The 23,096-nt window shown below is 40.5% G+C and overlaps 1 protein-coding gene across 8 annotated transcripts in view; it reads right to left on the bottom strand.

The window, feature by feature from the left end:
• Positions 1-23,096, bottom strand: part of FRY (FRY microtubule binding protein) — a 433,975-nt gene that overhangs the window by 88,223 nt on the left and 322,656 nt on the right. For all 8 annotated transcript variants that reach the window (XR_012495619.2, XM_074330087.2, XM_019749603.3 and 5 more), the window contains 11 exons: positions 22,541-22,598; positions 21,240-21,331; positions 20,785-20,957; positions 18,901-19,061; positions 17,460-17,570; positions 15,301-15,455; positions 7,656-7,755; positions 7,216-7,387; positions 2,228-2,484; positions 1,649-1,795; positions 511-679 (listed from right to left, as the gene is read on the bottom strand). Coding sequence is in view for 7 of the 8 variants with exons in the window: in XM_074330087.2 (XP_074186188.1) it covers positions 511-679; positions 1,649-1,795; positions 2,228-2,484; positions 7,216-7,387; positions 7,656-7,755; positions 15,301-15,455; positions 17,460-17,570; positions 18,901-19,061; positions 20,785-20,957; positions 21,240-21,331; positions 22,541-22,598 (1,595 nt within the window). In the remaining variant the exon portion in view is untranslated. The remainder of the gene's footprint in view (positions 1-510; positions 680-1,648; positions 1,796-2,227; positions 2,485-7,215; positions 7,388-7,655; positions 7,756-15,300; positions 15,456-17,459; positions 17,571-18,900; positions 19,062-20,784; positions 20,958-21,239; positions 21,332-22,540; positions 22,599-23,096) is intronic.

The following is a 23,096-nucleotide window of genomic DNA, read 5'->3' on the forward strand; positions in this document are numbered from 1 at the left end:
CAGCTGACAATGCCCTTAAGAATCTCAGCTAGTCTTAAGCCATCTCTGTTTTTTTAAAAATTACTTTTCAGTTATAGTTGACATTCAATATTATATTAGTTTCAGGTGTACAGCACAATGATTAGACATTTATATAACTTACCAAGTGATATCCTAATAAGTCTTGCCTCTATTTGACATTACATAGTTATTATAATGTTATTGACTATATTCTCCAAGCTGTACTTTACATGTCCATGAATATTTTGTAACTGCCAATTTGCACTTCTTAATCCCTTCACCTTTCTCACCCATCCCTCCAACCCCCTCCCACCTGGTGACCATCAGTTTGTTCTCTGTGTCTATAAGTCTGTTTCTGTCCATCAATGTTGTCACACATCAAACCATCTCTTCAATGAATGCATATGCCAGAATAAGAAGTGGTAACACATACTCATATCCTTACAGTGCCCCACACAGAGGGCCACCCAGAGACCCAGGACGAGCTGCTGCCCAGGAGCCTGGTCCTACCAGAGGCTACGGCCGAAGCCTTGCTGCTGGCTGTGAAGCGGTAGAAGGGCGGGTTGTCGCAGTGCTGGACGATGGGGTTCACGGGCTCCGTCTGCTGCAGCTCGAAGAGCAGCTCTTCCATGGTTTGGATGGTGTTATTACGGCACAAGTATATCGTCACCTTTTTAATCTGAAAAGAAAAGCAACAGAGGGATGTTCTCTAGAACCTCGTTCATAAGAGTGTGAGCCAGCTGGCTGCAAAGATGGGAACCCACTCACTCCGAGGGCTCGTCCCCCCGAGTTATCACCCTGGTTGCCCACCTTTGGCATGCCAGTGACAATCCCAGTGTCGGGTTAAATTCACCTTCCCCACATTCATGTCTGATGGGACTGTGTATCAGAGGCCTCACCTTTCCTAATAGTGGCATTTACAAGAGTTACTTTTGGGGCTCACCAATTCTATCTAAAAGCTGAAAACTTGCCATCTAAGGTCTTGAGAAGAATTTTATTTATACAAACCATGGGGAAAAAACCTGCTAGCTATTTTGATTTAAAGAGGAATCCTGTCCTCTGCTATTCTTTTTTCCCCTAGAAATAAATGAATTTGTGCAGTTTGGATGGTTTTGCATTTTAAAAAGGACTCTGGAGTAGAGCTGTGCATTACTGGGGCCTCCTACTCCCACCTGAGGCAGGGAGACTGCAGTGAGGACAATGGAGGTCCAAGCAGCAGGCAGAGAATGTCTCTGGAAGCCGCCTCACACCAATGCCAAGTGACTCGGGGTTTTAAAAAAGCTGTCGTTTCTGTTGATCATGTCATACTTAACTACAAACAGTAAGTATCGGGCATCTTACATAGCGGGGCTAATGTTTATAGAAGGCAGCTTTGGTAACTGTTAGAAAAATACCCACCCCTTAAGCCATAGGCTTCTGTGGGCAAAGGCTTGGCAAATGGATGGCAGGTGTCACTAGGACATTGTAGCCTGCTTCTCAGGGGGCAGAAGGGACCTTTTTCATAACACCTGGATAAGCTCACGGGAGATGAGTGTGACTGGCATTTGATGTCTCTGTTTTACCTGGCGCAGAGCACATTCTGACCTGCAGATTGCAGATGGAGCCACCCACAGGAATGATGGCTACCGAGAGCCCGGGGAACACTTACATAAGGCAAGAGCAGTGTGTCACTGCTGACTCCACACAGGCTGATCAGGAACTGCAAGGTGACCCTCAGGTTGTTGCTCCATTTCTCGTTGTTGGCTAGTGCGTTCCAGGCGTTTTCCATCTCTGGTCCAGGGACCTCATCCCCGTACTGCAACAACCAAGAACAAAACTGGCTCGGAGGTACGTGGGGAAACGCAAGGATGCAAAATGTTTGATTGAGAGTCATTTTAAGGGTCATGGCCAACTCAAAGTCATAAGAAGGGGGAAACATGGCCATTTGTCTGAGAGGTGCCACTTTCAGTAATTTAAAATGCATGGTACTTATTCATGTGATAAAAAACGGTAAGCTGCTTCTTCTTATTTTTGAAACCGTGGTAAAACGCACGTAACAAAGTTTACCGCCTTCACCATTTTGAAGTGTACAGTTGGGTGGCATGAAGGACATTCCCACTGTCATGCAGCTATCACTACCATCCAGGCCCTACTCATGGGGTTTTTAATGATAAATGCCACTCTGCAGCCTGGGGTTTGATGACCGCAGGGCATTCTGGGACAAAGCATCATGCTATGGAGGATGTACCTTGGCCGTCATGTACATGAGGTTATTGAGGACCAGGGACGTAGCTTCCGGGGAGCCCCAGCCATTCCCTCTCAGGCCCTGGGAGGCGGTGGCTTCTCCTGCTCGGTCCTTGCCATCGTCCTCTGGGCTGCAGGGGCTGGAGCCTGGGACGAGGAGCCTGCTGTCCAGCAGCTCGATGTTGTGCAGCCAGGGCAGCAGGTAGGTGAGCATGACCTGACGCCCATTGGGGTGCGTCGTGGGGAACCGCTGGCTCACCTCTAAAGAGAAGGGCAGTGACCAAGAGCCACGTGTTACTGCATCGAAATAAACTAAACATCAACACCACTGACAGGTCACACAGGGCCCTCAGCTTCCAAAGCATATTCAGCTGCAGCAGAATCCTAAAACCGAGGCTTATGCTGAAGCCTGCCACTTCTGGTGCTTGGAGGACAGTGAGAGCACAGTGGGGAAAGCACGTGCTTGGTGAGAGCAGGGGAGGCGGGGCTCCTGAGTTCAAATCCACTGCTGCAGGAAGAGGCACATCAGAGTGGACAAAGCAAGGGATTTGGGATTGGAGGGCATGTGATTAGATGCAGTCCTTGCCCATACTAGCTGCATGACACTCTGGGTGGGTTATTTAACCTCTCGGTGCCTCAGTTTCCTGTTCTGTCCGACAGGGCTGCTAGGGCCCCGCACTGGGTAATGGAACCATCATGTACAGAATATGCTTGAGACAGTGCCCGTCATCCCACAGGCTCTTCTAAACAGTGGTTAGGGCCACTGTAGCAATGACTATTGTCTTTCCACTATGCTGATATTTTACAGAGCATCTTCCATGCACAATTGGCTGTTAAAAAGTGTGCTGTTAGCCTCTGGGGACACCAGCCGAGTGCGTGGACCCACACTCGTGGTGTCCACTTGAAGGTTGCCAAACATGTGGAAGGTGCGCTTTCAACACTGCACTTTGTTTATAAGTGAATGGGGGCAGGGGGGCGGCGAAACTGTGTGTCCTGCCCAGTCATTTCACCATGACTTTCTTGATAGCATTTTCACCACCGGCAGCACTTGAATTTTATAATCTGAACACCTTTCTACAGAAATAAAAGCACAGCTTTATGTATATGCTGCCAGCCCTGGCAAACACACTCTCTCACCCCAGGGAAAGGCAGAAGCTTGGTCAGGTGCTCCTGTGACCAGCCAGTGTGGACGGCTCTCATGCAGGGACCTCAGGCTGCGAACAACACACACGGATGCCAGGAAGCCCACCAGACCCCTGGCACCGCAGCTTTAACTGACTTGGCCCTCTTCCTAGAACTACAATTACAACTTTTCATTTTGGAGAACAGAGTGTATTTAATGCCATGCCACAGTAATTAGGCAGTGTTAAGCTGTCAGGTTTCGCTTAGGGTGGGGGGTGGGAGATGAGGGTAAGGGGGATCAAATATATGGTGATGGAAGGAGAACTGACTCTGGGTGGTGAACACACAATGGGATTTATAGATGATGTAATACAGAATTGTATACCTGAAATCTATGTAATTTTGCTAACAATTGTCACCCCAATAAATTTAAAAAATAAATTAAAAAGAAAATTTCTAAACTTTATGGATGTAATGACCGATATTATGGACTTTGATGACACGTGTTCAGATCCTTATAACATCAGAACAGTCATGTATTCCAACACACCGGGTCTCTTCTAGGTGTGAAGCCCTGTCTAGTCTCCGCGGAGAGAGCAGGGATGGAAGCCTTGGTCCCTGGGCCTGGGCAGGATGCTCGGAGACAAGTCATGTCCACAGATGACTCTGGGGCAAGGGAGGAAGTGACAAGTGACACAGAGAGGCACACACAGTGTGCTTTGGGAGTTGGGTGGAGGAAAAGCACTTCCGATTACAAAGATTCGGGGCACTTTATGGCAGTGAAAACAAGAGTTAGGGATCTGTTATAACTTCCTTATATTTTTTACATTATTTAACAAAGCCATTCCTCATAAATCAAAATAGCCTAAAGGTTAATTCGTGAAGAAAACTTAGGTCGAACCTGCTTGCAACTTATTATATGAGCTCCCTTTCTTGTTAAACTTGCTGTACTGTTTGTTTATTTCCTCTCTCCCCTTTACCAGCTTCTCTCTCTCAGCTGATAAACTTGCTTAAATCACATTCGCTTGTCCTCCGCCTGTACCCTCCTGCAGCCCCAGCCTCTCTCTCTTTCCTTCTTTCTCAGCCAAACCGCTGAGTCTGGCTTCTGTTGTCACGTCTCCATGGAAACTACTGCCAGTTACCAGTGAATTGTGAAAGCCAGAGGGTAACATTAGTCCTTGTCTGCTGGGATCTCTCTCCTCCATTCGAGACTATGGACAGCTTGCACCCTCCTAAGTCCTTTTTCTCCAGGTTCCCATGAACGCACGGTCCAGGCGTCCTTTGTCTCTGCACGTGCCTCCGCGCCCTCGCTGCCCTTGCTCCTTCTTGGCCAGTCCTCAGAAGCTGGGTGTCCAGCTCTCCCTCTCATTCTGTGCTGTCTCCCGTCATGACCTCACCTGTTCCCTTGGTTCAAAGCGCTTCTATTCTTCCACGAGTCGCCAGTGCCAGCCTTCCCTTGACCCCGGTCTGTCTATATGTGGGATGTCCAGCACATGCCTACCCGGTCTCCCAAGCTGAGCTCCCACTTCCTGCCTGGCCCTACACCTCTGATCCAGTCCCCTCGCTCTTCTTGTTTGAAACAGATCAGCGTCTTTCACAGTCACAGCAGCTGCTAGGGTGCCAACCCCCGCCCCCCCCCATTCACAGGGTTCCGTGGGGTTCCAAGGCAGACACAGAGCCCACTGGTCTACTAACTTCTTGGGGAACCATACAAGGCCATCCAGGATCGGACTCCTGCCAGCAGCCTGTCTGTCCATGACGTCCCCGTCCCTGCATGTCCTATATTAGCCGAAGTGACCAGCACGTAATCTCTCACGAGCAGCCTGCTATTTCATGCCTCTGGCCAACGCATAAGTTATTCCCTTGGTCTGTAATGCCTACCTACTTGCCAATGTCAGCTACTCATCTGCTTGGCAAATTGCTACTCTTCTTTCAAACTGTGGCACAGACATCAACTCTGGGAAGTCTTTCCTGACATCCATGGCCCAATAATTGATCACTCCTTCATCTTCCATCTCATACATAGGATGTGCTTTTTAAAATTGCACTTCCTGTATTGCATCATAACATACAATCACACGTCTTTCTTTATTACTAGACTATGAACCTTTGATGGGAAAGACTGTTTCATCCACTGCTGTATTCCGAGGACCCAAGCACAGAGCCTGGCACAGAGGTGGCACTCAACTCTTGGTTGAAGTGAATAGAAATAAATTTTAGTTTTCTAAGAAGAGAATTAATTTATCAAAAATGGTTTCTCTTGAGTTCCCCCACCATTTCAGGCACGATGCAAGGACGTGACTACCTCTGATAACTCTGTCTCAGACAGATGGAGAGGTTTTCACAGTGGAAGGAAATTTTAAATTAGATCTTAGGGAAGATTGGGAGTTAGGGAGAAGGGGAGAAGGGCCATTTCCAGCAGAAAAACATTGGCTGTCTCTCTCAGAAGCATTTCCGTTTAATAAAGGTTCAAAGAAACTGTACTAATGAACACTATTTTAATACAGTCATACTCAAGGGAGAGTATCAGTTAGCATCTGTGTTTCCAGCAGAACAGGGTGGACAGAAGCAAGGATTTACAAAACGGGCTGGCATGCTGGTAAAAGATTATGTGAGACTGCAGTAGAGAATTCTTGGGTGTAAAGAAAGTTTGGAAAAGGAGGAGTCTTATGGATGAAGGAGTTCCAATTTTATAGTACTGGCTTTGGATAAAGACACCTAGATTTAATTCTGATTTGGAGGCTTTCTTCCTATATGATCTTGAGCAAATTACTGAACGTATCTAAGCCTCACCTTCTCATCTGTAAAATAGGAATGATGATTATGGTGGTGGTGGTGGTGGTGGTGGTGGTGGTGGTGGTGGTGACAGTCCCATGCCCGGACTGGGCTAATTGCTTGATATTTATTAGCTCATTTTCATCCTCACACCCTATGAGGTAGTTATGACTGCAGATAAGGCAACAGAGTTTAGAGACTCCGTGACTTGCGGGTGATCCAACAGCTAGTGTATAGCAGGCCCCGCCAGGTACCCAGGCTGCCTAACTCCAGAGCCACACTTCTAACCTCTACTCATGGGGCCAGAAGATGAAATGATAAGTGAAATGTATATAAAGTGCTTGGCATGGAGCCTGGCACACGTTAGCCACTCAGTAGATGGAAGCTGTTATTATTTTTAGGGCATCTGGGCAGACGTTTAAATTGAAATGCTGCACATATTTGGTTTTGCATGGCGGTGGATGGCAGTCGGGGTGTCAGAGGAGGGGTGGGGGACTGATGAGGATCTGGACTAAGGCAGTGGTGATGTAGATGGAAAAGGAGGTGAATTCAAGGGAACAGAGTCAGCCCCTCTGCAAGGTACTATGTGAACTAAGGCAAGACATCGGCAATTGTAGTTCTTTAAAAAATGGATTTTCACAAAAATTATTCATAAAGATCACTTGCAAAGATGTGCCAAATATCAGGCTCTCAACAAATTATATAAGTGGCAACATAAAAGCTACAAAACACGATCACGGTCATCACCCACAAACAACTTGCAGCAGTTATGTGTATTAGAAATTATACCACCCATACTGAATTTCTTCGGGAAATTTTACATAGATAATGTATGTAGAAACATGATTAATCTAAGCACCTCTCCATCTGTCCTATGTTTATTTATACTTACAATGTTCTAGATAAACACATTTTTTTACATTTAAAAATATTCTAGAATTTACTTTTATATGTAACTGCACTTAGCCCACAGCAATTTTGGTCTACAAATTGAACATCAATAATTAGGACTCTAAAATGACACTAGAATGTAAAAAGCAAGATTAATTAGAAGAGAAATGATCACATGTGTCATCACTGACTGTTGCATAGTACCTGAGAAGAGTGGGAGAGTAAGCTCAGGGTACATTCTGGCCAGTTCACACGACAAGAGGGCTAGTGACACGCTGTAGAGGGGTGGCAACGGGCCGTGGGTTCCATAGAGAATACTGCCAGGTCTTTGCTCAGCTACTTTCTTTGAGTAAACAAAAAGCTTTGCTTCCAGGATCTATAAAGAGGTAGGAAAGTAAGAAACAATGAGAAAAACATTGGCTGGCTCTCTCAGGAACACTACTATTTAATAAAGGCTCAAAGTAACCATACTAATGAACACATATTTTAATATAGTCATATTCAAGGGAGAGCATCAGCTCCTGTGTTTACAGTGAAATGCAGAAAATAAATGCATATCAGTAGACACCAACCCAGGGATCAACACTCATTTCTATTTTCTGTGCCCAAGGATGAAAGTTTCTATATCAGTAAGTGGTACGTGCCTGCATGAGCTGCATGGAGATTTCATAGGTCTCTCTGTTGGTGTCAGAGGCTTTGAATAGAACAAGGTTTAGCAATGTCACTATGTCGAAGGGATAGTTCCTAAAAAATAAAAATAAAAAAAAAGCATCATTTATAAGACCACCTGGGTAATAATTTTGATAGATCATTACCTCTCAAAATTCTTGATGGCACACTGACCTCAGTCACACTTACTGATGACATTCCCATGCCCACAGGGCAATTTCCCCCCTCATTCTTTTACTGTTTATTAGTAGATAAAGGGAAATAGCTCTATTTTTGCTTAAAACTGAATATTGTCACACCAAGAAAAATAAACACAAAAAACATCTAATGCATGTCAATGTTAACTAAAATCAAATATAAGTAGAAAGGACAGCATTTAGACGATATGTCTAAATTTCTTAATAGCTCACTGACTTAACATTTTCAATGAATTCATTTATATTTATTATACCAAACATACCAGGAAGAACTGCAAAGTTCTTATGCTAAGTGAGTAAGGCTGGTCCGTCCCCCAAGCCGGCTTGCACTCTAGTTACGATGAGGGCTATGACGGGGGTGTCCACAGTGTGCGGCGGACCCCACGAGGGACACTGAAGCCAGAGTTGGCTCATAAAAGGCTTTCCAAGGGAGCGACCTGAGCCAGGCTATGGAAGGGGTAGTGTGGGTGTGTTCTGGGCAGAGAGAACAGCGTTTTAAAAGATTACGAGAATAAAATAGCAGGATACCGTCCGTAAAAGGAAAGAATCTCTGAGTGAAAGAAATACCTAGAGAAACAGAAGGAGACGGGTGGTGGGTGTGTTCAGAAGATGACCAGCCTATGGGCTTCATGCTAAAAGTTACGACGATCCTACAGGATTTGCAGTGTGGGGTGAGGAAATGACATTGAGTTTTGAAGACTCATTCTGGATGCTGTGTGGAGAATGGATTACAGGGGGTCAATAGTGGAAGCTGTGACAATCATGCTGATGGGGAACTGATGAGGGCTTGCATTGGGACAGGCACAATCGGAACAGGAGAGGGGACAGAGCTGAGAAATACCAAGGAGAAAAAAGTCAGCAGGATTTCGTAACTGATTGTATGTGTGGGATGGGAGCCAGGAGAGAACAGATGATGTGGCTTATGGTATCGTCAAATGGAAAACGGAGATCAAATCCACTTTTTTCTTGCTATATAACACTCTTGAAAGGTGACATCTTTTCTTAGACTATTGTGGAAAAGAGGTCATACATAGAAAACTGGTGAGATGAACAATTAGCGGATAGTTTATGTGCAGAAGGTGAATGATGGATTTATTTTGAGTCAAGCTTTAGAAAGCAGAAGGTAGCTTGGAGGTGGAAAAAATGTATTAATTGTTTACCCTTTAGTGATTCTATATAATTATACTGTGCAGAAGTTCTGTTTTAGAACTTTCACCCTTATAGAAAGGCACAATTCTACTGTGAATACACACCAATCTTACAGTAAGCTTATGAGAAGTTAGAGTGAGGATTGGTTAGACACATGAAAACGGACTCTGTTTTCATTTTCTGTATTACTCAAATTTAATTTTTTGATACTAGTAATACATGAATATACTTTGCTTTTCAAAGAAACACATGATTCCAGAGGACCCACTCTGAAGATGGTTCAGTCGCATGACAGGCAGGTCGGGGTTGGCTATAGGCAGGTGTACAGAGTAAAATGTGGACGAGCCCCACCTCCTTCTCTCCCCCAACTGTTGTTTCCTCCCCTAGAGGCAACCACTGTCAACATTTGGGTGTGTGTCCCAGCCCTTTACTACGTGCATACGTGAAGGCATGCATCTGACTGCTTCTCTCCCATCACATCAACGTGATCACACGACCTACATGCAGCGTCTGGAGATTAGACTGCTCCCTGAACAATGAGCTGCACAGCATGCCACAGCATGGACAGTGTGCCACCTACACCCCCCTCAGGACCCAGGCACTCCATCCTCCCACCGAAGTGCTGGAGGCTCATCCTGCTGGCGGAACCCCTCTCTGGGAACTGCCTTCAGCCTGAGACATGCCCAGGCCCAGGCCAAGGCCAAGGCCAAGGCCATGCCCACCCCCAGCAGCCCCTGTGGGACTGGCTGAAGTTTCCGTTCCTCTGCCCAGTCCTACTTCCTTCACGCCCTGTAGGACTCCCTGTGGGCTTCAATAACAAACTCCCCGCACTCAAATCTTCACTCTGAAGCTGTTTCCTGGCGAGTCCAACCTCTGCCATTCCACCTATTCACTATTATGATGCCGCAAACTCCATGTGCAGGTATTTCTTCAGAACAGATTCCTAGAAGAGGTCATGTGGGGTCAAAGGGCACATTTAAAATTTTGGTAGATACTGCCCCATTGCCCTCCAAGAGGCTGGTTTTACTTAATCCTCACCCTAAGCCTGTTATCACCCCCATTTTATCCATGAGTAAGCATCTGTAGTAATTTACACTCCCAAGTGATTACTTTTCTAGATGTTTTATTTTTACATGTACACAAAGCATGAGGTTGATGTGTCAGCTGGGGAATTGGTGGTGACAGGTGATGGTGGTGAAGAGGAGAGAGAGGCTGTGGACATTCATGTTACGATGCGCTTACTTTGTGCCACTCACTGTGCCAAGGCCTTTACCTAGATTTGTGATCTACTTGTCACAAGCGTGTAAGGTACAGGAAGTTGGGCGCTTGCCCAAGGTCACGTGGGAGTAGGGGGCCTGGACCGCATCCTGGACCTGCCCGACTCTACAGCACTCAGGCTTTTACCCCCAGCGCTCCCGGACAGCCCACGTCTACTTTGGAATTCTTACAAATTGCAGTTTCTGGAAACAGAGCTGATTGTGAAAGCAGAAAAGACATGTGTCAGAGGTGCCCTACCTATATCTCTGTCTCAGCCACTGGGATTTAATTCCTATATATTAATTACTACAGAGAAGAGCACTGGAAAACATCGCTGGATCACTGGGGATTTGCAGGCCAGAAAAGGAAGAAAAGGACAGGCAGAGGCTCTCTCTTACTCAGGGCCATGCACTTGACCATGTAATGAGGGCATTCCATTATCTGCCTAAGATTGAGCTATGGAATTTATGCAAAACAACACTGAGAGGAAGAATAAGACAGATACAGTAAATGAAAGAAATCCAGAGAAGGAAGAATGAGAAAGACCTCAAATGAGCAAGAGAGCACAAATACATCATCTGAACTTAGCTGTGTAACATAGGCTCAGGATGGCATTTTACACCTTTCAGCTTTTAATTATTCAACATAGGCTGTGGAGGGTAAAAGGTGAGTGAAGGTGGCTATGATCACACAGAGTAACAATCAAATGGTAAAAGAAATGTGAAAACTCGGTACGATTCAGAAAGAACACAAGAAATACAACTGTTTTTTGATCTAAAAGAGAGAAGATTTTTGAAGAATTTGGGAAATACCCACTAGCTCCAGTTTCTTTAGGACCAAATGACAAAGCTCAGGATAACTTTGAGGCATTCTGAAAAGAGTTCACTGGCTGGTAGAGGGATTACTTTGTAGCTATTCGCCTTCAACAGCCAGCAGATAATAGCAGTGTCTACTACAGGGTGCTGACCAGGTGCTTGGCCTCAGATCAAGAGACTGGTTTTACTTAATCCTCACCCTAGGACCATTATCACCCCCCGTTTTACCCATGAGTAAGCATCTGTGGTAACTTGCTGAAGAGCACACAGGTTGATTAGAGGCAGGGCTAGAACTCATGCTAAGAACAGTACATTTCCAGGCCCAAATTCCCACACTCCCTGTGCTCCTGCATTCCTCCAGCCGGCCAACTGGACAAGGTGGGGTCACACGTCACCAGGGAGGGGATTCATGAGTCATAAGCTTCATGTGTCTTCCTTGGAAACAGACAAATGCTATTCCCTTAGGAAATGTGGGGCATTCACTTTTCAGAACTCAGGTTTGTTGGGCCTGATTTAAATTAGGAAAGATTTATAGAGAGTTAACTTAAGGCAAAAACAAAAACCAAAAAACATACAAACAACAATGACAACAAAAATAAACATCCAAAAATTCTTTAGAAGTTAAACCTTTGGTTTTACGTGTAATTCTGAAACATCTATTAAACATATTTTAGTAGTATTTTGGAAGGTAAGAGTAAAAACAAGGGAATTCTTAAGTACTTAATTAAATGTGAAGGAAATTCTGTTAAGTTAGTGATTGAAAATGGCCTACACTTAATATAGAACACACTATTTACCTTGATTTATAACGTTGGCATTGAATCACTTTCTCAATTTCCTTATCTGTTGCATACTGATACAATTTGGAGTTGAGGGGAAAGTTAATAAGAACACATACAGAAGTCATAGTTATTTGAACCAATGCTGTCTAACAGGTGAACTATTTTTTTTTGTGCTACAGTATAGTACCAAGTTGCATTTAGTAGCTTTTAATCAAACATAAAACACATTTTATGAAAAATTCTTCAAAATGAATATTACCAGTTCCACCATCACTTTCTACTTTTATCCTCACTTTCTCTGGTCTCATTCTAGTTCCACTCTGGCTTCCAAATCTCTCAATGTCACCAGAGTCATATCATAGTTATAGATTTGACTGGAGACCATCAAGTTCACAATTCTCTCTGTCTCTGTCTCACTCTCCATTATACAAACAAAAGAAACCAAAACCAAGAATGTAAAGACCCATTTTTCCCCATTATCACAGATGATGAATATAGGTGTTGATATGTTAACTATACAAAAATGGCTCATTTCCTCTTCCAAAACTAAAGGTTGAAAATTGTAATCAATAAGAGCATTTTAAAAAATGTGCAATCTTTCAGGTATTTTCAAGTCAATTATAACTGGTTCCTTAATAAATGAATCTGCTTATAAACTGTTCTATTCCTATAAAATAAATCCGGCTTATGATCATTCCTATTGGAAAAGGAGGCAGGAATTACTTACAAGGCGTCTTCACTTTGGAAAATGAATCTCATAGGAGTGACGATTATACAGATAACTTTTTTGAGAAATTTAAAATATGATCCAGTTTGCTTATGACTCTTCAGGAACATATGATTTCATAAGATAAGGCATTTAGGTGTCTTTCAGAGGCAAACATGCAGGAAAAAGTAAAAGCTAAAACACCAGAATTTCTTTTGAAAAACAGCACTGAAAACATAAGTGCAAAGATTGGTCAGACAAATCCAAGGCTTATCTAGACTACACAGTCTGAAGATTTATGGGAAAAGAGAGCAAATTTGGGCCACAGCTGAAACTTTAAATTCTGCATGTGCCCTGTGGTGAGAAAGGACAGAGTGTGGGCTACCATCTTGTCACACAGGTCACAGCCATGGCACTTTCAGAATAGATGAGTGTCATAAATGTAACTTGAAATGCCATATTTGTCTAAGAAATCAGTACAGTTTAGGATGATATCTTAAAAAATCTACTCTAAATATAGAGGGTTTTCTATTTTTGAGACTGGAGATATTACTGAAATTGAGACTATTCTGCTAAATTCTCAAAGAATTTATTTGTTCTCCCTAAGGAAAAATACCTAGAATTATTCAGAGGAATGCAGTGTAACATTTTATGAGATGGCCCTGCAATGAAATAAATTTGGCTAGAATAGTTCAAAGCAAGTTCACTGGGAGAAGGGCAGAGAAGAGAGGTAACTTTTACTATCCTTATTTTTGTCAATGGAATCGATGGTCCAAGTCATAGATTCTAAATATATTTTTAAAAATCCAAGTGTCACGTGAACAGAAATTCATGTCGAAATATTTGAAAATAAAAATACACTGGAGAAAGAGATTTTTGCAAAAAATGTCATTTTGGTAATATCTGACAGGTCTAAATATTCTTTCGTAACGCTAACATCAAGAAATAAAATGATGGAAAAATGAGACAGTTTAGATTATATTCATTACTATAACTTTTATGGAGATAAAAGTACATAATAAAAATTCTACTAAGATTATGGAAAATGAAAGCTTTAGACATGAATGTTATCCACTATCTTTAAAAAATAAAAATAAAAGATTTAAAGACAAACTTGTTTCTAAATAGCATGTGCATTTTATGTTTATTGAAAGTAGATATCTTCTAAAATTCTGTTCTTGTTAATTCAGAACCATAGTAGGCTAGAATTTAAAACCATAGTAGGCTAGAATTTAAGGATTCCCTTAGTCCGGTAGCTCAAGACAGCCATTTAAAATACAACATTTAGTTGGAGAGGCTGTGGAGAAAAAGGAACCCTCATACACTGTTGGTGGGAATGCAGACTGGTGCAGCCATTATGGAAGGCAGTGTGGAGGTTCCTCAAAAAAATACGAATAGAATTGCCATATGACCCAGCAATCCCTCTCCTGGGTATCTACCCAAAAAATATGAAAACATTTAGAGATAAAGACACGTGTGCTCCAATGTTCATTGCAGCTTTGTTTACAGTGGCCAAGACATGGAAACAACCAAAATGTCCTTCGATAGATGAATGGATAAAGAAGTTGTGGTATATATACACAATGGAATACTATTTGGCGGTAAGAAAAGATGATATAGGAACATTTGTGACAACATGGATGGATCTTGAGAGAGTAATGCTGAGCGAAATAAATCAGACAGAAAATGCAGAGAACCATGTGATTTCACTGATATGTGGTATATAAACCAAAAACAACAAAAGAACAAGACAAACAGAAACTCATAGACACAGACAATAGTTTAGTGGTTGACAGAGGGTAAGGGGGGCGGGGGCTGGGGGGTGGGAGATGAGGGTAAGGGGGATCGAATATATGGTGATGGAAGGAGAACTGACTCTGGGTGATGAACACACAATGAGATTTATAGATGATGTAATACAGAATTGTACACCTGAAATCTATGTAACTTTACTAACAATTGTCACCCCAATAAATTTAATAAAATAAAATTAAAAAATAAAATAAAATAAAATACAACATTTAATTAAAAAAGAAAAATCAACTGTCTATATGAGTCTTTTCAAAGATAAACTTCAGCTGCCTTCTTTCAAGTTCTAATACCTAAGCTCTTTGTTGGGTAAAGTTTGTGCAGTTTGGGAATCTTCATTAACCCTCATTCCTTAGCTATGAAATTATTTCACTAAATAAATCATAATGCAGAATGACTACACTGAATGACTAAATTATGTAACAAGGGTGGTGGTTTTCAAAGTGTAATCTGTGGGACCCGGGGTGCCACATTTTCTTTCCTTCCTTTCTGAAGTTTGGGACAGGGCGGATTTAGCATTTTTAGGCTGCTTCTTGGGTTTAGTTTGGTGTTAAGATGGCTGAAGGGCTTAAAGTTCATACCTGTCACAAACATTTATGGAAATTCCTTTAATATATCTTCTTGATCCTTTTCAAAACCTGCTCTAATATTTCACTATGAATTTTCAGGCAATTAAAAAGAAGAGTGCTATAACAACAAACCACTCTCCTTGAAGAACATGAAAAATCAATGTAGCTCACTTACAGAGAGTGGTCCACCTGCTGGGGAAATAGAGGCCATTTTGTATTCCCATAGAATTTGCTCGAATAATTGCAAAAAGAGTCGGCTCAATCATTCGTATCACAAAGATCAACGTTAGTTGTACTTGCCCCTGACCAGCACCCTCCACTTACAAGAAGCCATACCTGCTTCCACACACGGTTGCAATGGCTTTGAAGCAGCCAGATGCAAGTTGGTAGGAACCTGTGTAGCATCGGTCAATGGCCCAATTGAAGAGATTTATTTGGTCGGGATTAAGTTCCAAGAGCAAGACGACAACTTCACAGCCGAGTTGATGAACCTGAATACATGGAGGAAACCAGTTATTTATATTTAATGAAAGCTTATTCTACGGAAAGATACAACATCAAGCTTAGCCAATAGTCAATGGGGTAAATGAAAAGTGGAGGCTGAGTATTCATCTGGATTAATTTTTATTCCCCGTGTTCCTCTTTAAGAGGCGCAACATTGCAACTGAAATTGGAAAGTCAACTAAGCTGGACCTTATGTAAACCTATCATACAGGGTCCATTCATTCTTGATTTTTAACTCTGGAAAGGTGAAGACTTCAGCAATGTTTCGTCTTTGCACTTAAAATGTTTCTGAAAAATACATGTATTTGGCAAAAAAATTAAATACATAAAAGGAGAGCTTTTATGTGTGTAAAGTCTGTTACGGAAAAAAAATCAGAAGGAATATTTCTGAGGCTTGATTACTAAATATACTGTGTAAAGCGTAACTGGCAATCTTTTAAAAAAGAAATACAATATTGATAAACTCTTCTTAATGACAGATTTAATATAAAAACATCAGCATACCAGATAGAATTAATGGGATACTTAATTGATTCCTGAAGCTACTGTCCCATTTGTCCAGGAGAAGCCTGGTGCTTGGAGGCTAAATTCCCCTCAGAAAATAACATTTTCCTGCCTTCTCCTGAAGTCGTCCACTGTTCTAGCCAGTTGTAAGCAGATGGAAAAAGAAAGGTTCTGAATTGATTGTTTTTTTATTATAGGGTGTGGGCCCAGTTGAGAGTGATATTATAATTGGATGGTCAAATATCATCAACCTAGTTCCTCCAGGGGCTTAGATAAAAGCTAGTGATACTATTACAAAGGACTTAAAAATAACATTTCATTAAAAAGCTGGACTTGACAGAAAATCAGCAAGTTTTTATTGTGCTTTAGAAGTTTTATACCGAAGCATAAAATACATAGTTTATGATTCATAAGTAAATGATTCATAAGTTAATTGAACACACTAGTATGAACACCACAAAGTGAAAAACCATGGATTACCAGAACCATTAAAGCCCGCCTTATGCATTCTCTTTTCTTTGTTTTTTGTTTATTTAAGTGTCTTTAAGTTTTTTCTTATGTGCCTTCTCTCTCTCTTTCTTAATCCAACTTGCCATTGATTTAATCATTTATTAGTCTTTTAACAAATTCAACGTTTGGTTTAAATAATCATTTCAATTAATTTTTTCTCTTTCATTGATTTCGGCTCTTATCTCTATTATTCCTTCATTGTACTACTTTTGAGTTTGATGTTATTGTTTTTATAACTTCTTGAGACGGATGCTTAGGTCATTGATTATCATCAGCCTTTTTTCTTTCTAATATATGCATTTAAGACTCTACATTCCATTCTAAGCGAGACTTTCTTTACAACTCACAAGTTTAGTATGTAGTGTTTTCATTATTCTTCAGTTAAAAATGTTCAGTTTCTTTTGTTATTTCTTCTTTGACTCACTGGTTATCTGGAAGAACATGTCTTAATTATATTTTTATTACTAGTTTAATTCTATTGTGATTAGAGAACAGAGTGTGTGTCATTTCAATCATTTGAACTTTGTGGAGACTTGCTTTATGGCCCTGTTTATGGTCAACTTTGGAAAATGTTATTGTGATTTTTATCCTGGTGCATATAACCGTGTTTCTCTGAAAATAAGACGTAGCTGGACCATCAGCTCTAACGCGTCTTTTGGAGCAAAAATTAATATAAGACCCGGTCTTATTTTACTATAAGACTGGGTATAATATAATATAATATAATATAATATATATAATATAATATAATATAATATAATATAATATAATATAATACCAGGTCTTATGTTAAGTTTTGCTCCAAAAGACGCATTAGAGCTGATGGTCCAGCAAGGTCTTATTTTGGGGGAAACATGGTAGTATAACGAGAACACATAAACCTGTGGCTGATGTGGGAAGAGCCTGTGCTATGAACAGTGCTTAGACACCTCAGTAACCCTCCCGAAGCAGAACAGCCTAGACACTTAACAACTTACTCGTAAATCCTGACAAGCCAGAATGTTGTCAAGCCACTTATACAGGTAGCCATCTGGGGAAAGGCCCACGTTGTCAAACACGGGCCCACAGCACAGCACGGCGGACATTGCCTGATGACAAAACACAAAACACCTGGGAATGAAACCTGGCATGATCTAATGGCATGCAACTGACTCTATAAAATATAACTACCAGACTTAAAAATGATTAGGGTCTTTTACAGCAGTTATTTCCACAAGATTTTAAAATATTCCTTAATAGATTCAATAAAAAATACCAGATTCCCAATTTTGGCTCTTTTTATAAGAGTTAAAACCCATAAATTTAACTTGGTGAACATATAATTTTATGATTATAACAAATCTTTATGTTGAAAAAGATATTCAAAACAAAGTGACCATTTCACAGTATTTAAAATAAACTTACCTTCAGTAATTTCAGGTGAATGAATTCTACTTAGAAGACAAATACAGCTTTGCATATTTTGCTTTGGTGACAAGTACTTAACTATGTACGAAACTGAAAAACTTGACAAATATTTGATTAAGGTACTAAATTGACAAACTATGAAAAACATGGAGATAGTTGTGATTCTTAAATATAAAGAAAATGAAGAATATAAACTTTAGTTCCTCTGAGTGACGGAGGGAGCACAGGAAGGTAAGAGAAGGGGGGGTGGTCTTGATAAACTTTGTAATTAGCAGGACCAGATGAATATTAGGGTCATGGTTTAAATTGGCTCCATGAGGCAAAAGTCAGCCTGAGTGTCAGCAACTTCTGGTATATATGAAGGAGCTGACATATAGTTAATTTTCTAAAAGACATTAAGCTGTAAGAAATCATGCTTCTGAAGTTTTTGAATAGTTAGAGTAGTGTCAAAATTTATTCCAGGGAGTCTTCTAGGCTAGGAGAGTAAAAAGGGAATGTAGCTCTTGGCAGATTTTGAACAAGTTTCATATTCATATATATGTGTATACACACACATACACACATTTGCCCTGTGAGACAAAAATCTCTCTTGATCACATAACTTATTAAATTATACACACACACACGTGTGTGTATGTAATTTTTTTTTCTTTTAGACTGGAAGTTAATTAGCAAGGCAGCTACTCAAAGGGTTTACCCTATAAGCAAAATGTGTGGTTCTCATATAGGAGTAAAATGAGAACTTAGAAGAGTTTATCATTTTGAAATTGTAAGCCCAAGTGGAAAGTTTACATATTTATACATAGCTATCTATCTATGTTTATGTGTGTACCTTTGGAATTTTTAAGGTCAGCTTATGTATTTATGTGTGTGTGTGTGTTTATTTGATTTTTTTGCATGTGCACTTATAGTTTATATTATTTATTATAACCTTATTTAAGGCATGATTGTCAGCATAAGGGAAGAGACAACTGTTAACGAAGGCCATCCACTGCGGCAGAAGTGACTTACCTTCAATGCACAATACTGGTATCTTGTAATCTGGTGATTCCTGTCACTGTAGCGGTCCAGAGGGGTGAACATAATGCTGAAGGGCCCTGCCCACTGGCTAAACAAGATGAAAAGATGGTGCCTCAGGCTTTGCTGGGGGAAGAGAAATCTCCGGTGGTGAACTGGGGAGGAAAATGCAGTTCAGCATCAACTAGACTGAAAAATATACCGAACACAGTTTATGTCATGATTACACGTGAGTTTTACATTTTGGAGAAAGGAGTAATTTCATTTCCTAACTCAAGTTTCCTTTAGGTAATAAAACATCTATTTAAAAAGTCAGTCACGTGGAATTTTCTTTCTAAGTGTGTGCTCTCTCTGTCTGCTCACACTGTAGGTACTAGCACCTTGTCTCAGAGTAGGAAGCAGAGATAGGAGATGAACTCATAGATACCCTCTTCTAATCAGTGTCTGGAAAACCTGACACACCTTCCCCTCAGCTGCTGCTTACATAGGAAATGTCCCCATGACTGCTGCTGCCAGTCTTTAGGAAGCACTGGGAAGCATAACGTACAGACTGTTTTAAACAAACACACTGCAGCTGAAAGGTCAACTTGCATCTTAATTATGGACCATCGAAGATGAGGAGGGCTGGTTATACAACATCAAAATTAAGGAAAATTAGGAAAAAGTAGAAACAGTTGAGCTGTAGGATTTCGTAATTATGTCAAAAGGTTTTATTGACAGTCATTAATTTTTACACCAGACTGACCAGACATTTTTATTCTCTATGCTTCTATTTGGTGAAAATGTTTCATGCCCATTTGCCCTGTGAGACAAAAATCTCTCTTGATCACATAACTTATTAAATTATATAGAATTCTATGTAATGTGTTGATTAGATACAGTTAAGAGCAGGAATGTTGTTGAGATTACATGTTTATAGATTTCACAAAAGAGGTAAAAAACGACAATAACAAACGTGGAGGCAGTAAAAATTATAGTAATTTTAGAATGTACTTGAACTTAAGTGACCACTAACCTAGTGACTGCTATAAACATAGCTTCAGTACATATGAAGCACATGGTAACCACAAATCAAAAATATATACGATATACAAGAAATAAACAGAAAGGAAGCCAAACACAACATTACAGAAAATCACCATCATATAAGAGAGTAAGAGAATAAGAAAGGAACAGAGAAGAACAAAAATAATCAGAAAACAACAAAAAAGTGGCAATATTTACATACCTATCAATAGTTTAAATCTACATGGACTAAATGCTCCAATCAAAAGACATAGGGTGAAAAAACCAATAAACTACACCTAGACAAACAAAAAAAAAAGTAAAAAAAAAAAGACATTGGGTGGCTGAGTGGAGGAAAAAAACAAGACCTGGACATACACTGCCTGCAAGGGACCCACTTCCAATGGAAGACACACACAGACTGAAACCAAAGGGATGGACAAAGATATTTCATGCAAATGGAAATGAGAAAAAAAGCTGGGGTAGCAATACTTATATAAGACAAAACAGACTTGAAAACATGTTCACAGATTAGCACAAGAATGAAAAAATGAAGCGTCTGTGAAACGGTCCCTTTGATCTCCTTCCTTTCTGTGGAAATCACATAGGTTGATATTTTTCAGATGGGAACCAAAACAAAGAATAGAAATAATGACAAACACAAAGCCAAAGCGAATTCCCATGGTTTCCTTTCCAGCTCTGTGCTGAATTTCCACAATCGGTTCTCATGTGCATTTCCAAGTAGTTCCAGACAAATAAATGAGCCCATCAAAGACCTGCACACAGGCCGGGGGGGTTCAGAGGCAAGCACAGTCCTGGGGAACAAATGGTTTTTCAAGCCTACAGGTAACCTGTGGTGACGCATCACTGTACCTGGGACGCACTGAATCAGGTTGGCTACCATGGCACTAAAATGTGCCCGGATATCTTTAAGGATTTCAACTTCTTTATCATTTTCAGCTTCTAGCAGCATGCGGGTCAGGTCCACATATTCTAAGAACAAAGCTCCAAGGGCTAAAGTGTCCCGTTCTAAGGCTCCATTTGTGCTGGAATGAAAGAAAAGGAAACTTTTAGATGCTTTGCCTTTGTGTCCAAGTGGCACGTGCTTCATGGAAAATAAGATTCATTATCAGAACTCACAACCAAATTTGTTCTTGAACAATATGCAGTATAAATAGAATATGAAAAAAACCCATACAAGCTTTCTTGGACTTTTCTGAGTAAAAGTTAAAGGTAATATATTAAAAAAAGAAAGAAAGAAAATAATAAAAGAGACAAGAAGGCCAGTTTGATGAACAGAGATCAACTCAGGGGATTTTTCACCCTACCTGTCACTTATGACGCCAGCATCAGCCAGAAGTTCAAAAATTCGGAGCAGTTGGAGTCTTAACAAGTCCCGCCGTTCTCGGCGTTTTTTGTTCTGTGCAGAAAGAGGTAACACCACTTACAGACATGGGCAAATCAATAGGAACTTTGCTGGATTAAAGGAAGGCCTAATCTAGTCCTTTGCAATTTCCTAAGTAGAAAAGACAAAACGTATTTTTCTTTCTTGCTAATTCTTAGAGAAGATGCTTGCTATTGCAGGCTTTAAGAGAAAGACCATCATTGGGTCAATAAATATTTATAAGGCGGAAATATTCCAAACAAGCCTCATTTCTTAGATGCCCTTGGCGTCTGTAGAAAGACTGGACCATCTGAAATGAGTCAAGAGGGAGCGTGGACTCTGATACTCCCGCCAATTCTGGTCACGAGCTCACACAGTCTTATACAAACTGCTCCAGTTTTGTTATTCTGGTGTCTTAGCTACTACAGTGGGAAACTTCTTCTTTAGTCTTATCTTTTTATTAGTTTCCAGAGTTACATTATTAGTTTAGATATATTATTAGTTTCCAGAGTTCATTTAGGGAAAGATAATGTTGAGGAAAATGCTTCAATATGCCCAACAAAACAAACAATATTCTTGACCCTGCAAATCCTTGTAAAAAACAAACAAATGAACTAAAACCCAAAATTCAATTAACTCAACCCCTCTCTCCCCCTGCAGAAGAATGTAATATCTCAACATATATATGAGTATTTAGGTTGTTTTGCTTTCATAAGTTTGGAAACTAAAATCTTTTAAAGTAGGCACCATATTATACTAAATATTCAAATACTGAAAAATGATGAAAATAACTTAAAATATTAACCTTTTTACTGCATTAATTGATTTCAAGTTTGTTCACCAAAATGTGTCAAAAATCCACAGAAAATAATTACAGTATTTATATTTTTAAGTAAATACAGTTAAGGTGCTACATTTTACTAAAATCAATGATTACTTTAAAACATTAAAATTTCCTGTTGTTATTCATTCTTGAAAAACACAAAAACATAAAAAAATGTACATGTGCTTTCCTAAACTTCCTTTCTGGAACACCGAGCTCGTGGGGTAAAGATGAATGCCGCAGTTAGCGGCATGGGAATATCATTCGACTATAGCTGAACGTCGCAGTGAAAATGTTAAGATTCAATGTTAAAAGCACATTGGGGTGTTTGTATTCTTTAGGGGAAACCACTGGGTAAGATTTAAATTCACACCATTGTCCAAATAAACCAAGGCATTAATTATTTAAATTCTAAATCTCACCTCTGGTCTCCGTTCCAGAGCTTCTTTCATTAACGGATGAAGTTCTTCTACCAGTTCTCTACGGAGGAAAAAGGTCAGCTTTGAAATTCATTATCATTGACACCAAACTTGTCACCAAATATATCCATTTGATGCTAAATCATTTACTTCTATCACTTTGCTTCTCACATCAAAATCTCCCCTGGCCCTTCCGTTTTCAAGTCACTTGGTAAACTGGAGGCAGGTAGTGGCCTACATTTTGTATTATTGGTCTTAATCCCAAGGCTCCGGTATAATTTTGGCTTGGTACAAAGGTAAGCATTGACTTGATTTTGATTTAATGTTCTGGAAACCTCTACGGCAAAACCCTATCTGGAAAATTAAACAATATTTTGCAAGTACTTACTGAATTCAAAGCACTTTACTACAGGTCGTGGGACTGAAGATAAATAAAAGTGAGTTGCCTCACAGAAGAAATTTTCAGTCTAATCAGAGCACAAGAGAAGGTGCACTTACTATGGCACTGCCTCTGGGGTCTGTTCAGGGGACTGACTTACAGTCCATTCTAAAATGGAGT

The sequence above is a fragment of the Rhinolophus sinicus genome, chromosome 16 (genome assembly GCF_057876585.1).
Source record: "Rhinolophus sinicus isolate RSI-liver-muscle chromosome 16, RSI-T2T, whole genome shotgun sequence".
NCBI classification, from domain to species: Eukaryota; Metazoa; Chordata; class Mammalia; order Chiroptera; family Rhinolophidae; genus Rhinolophus; species Rhinolophus sinicus.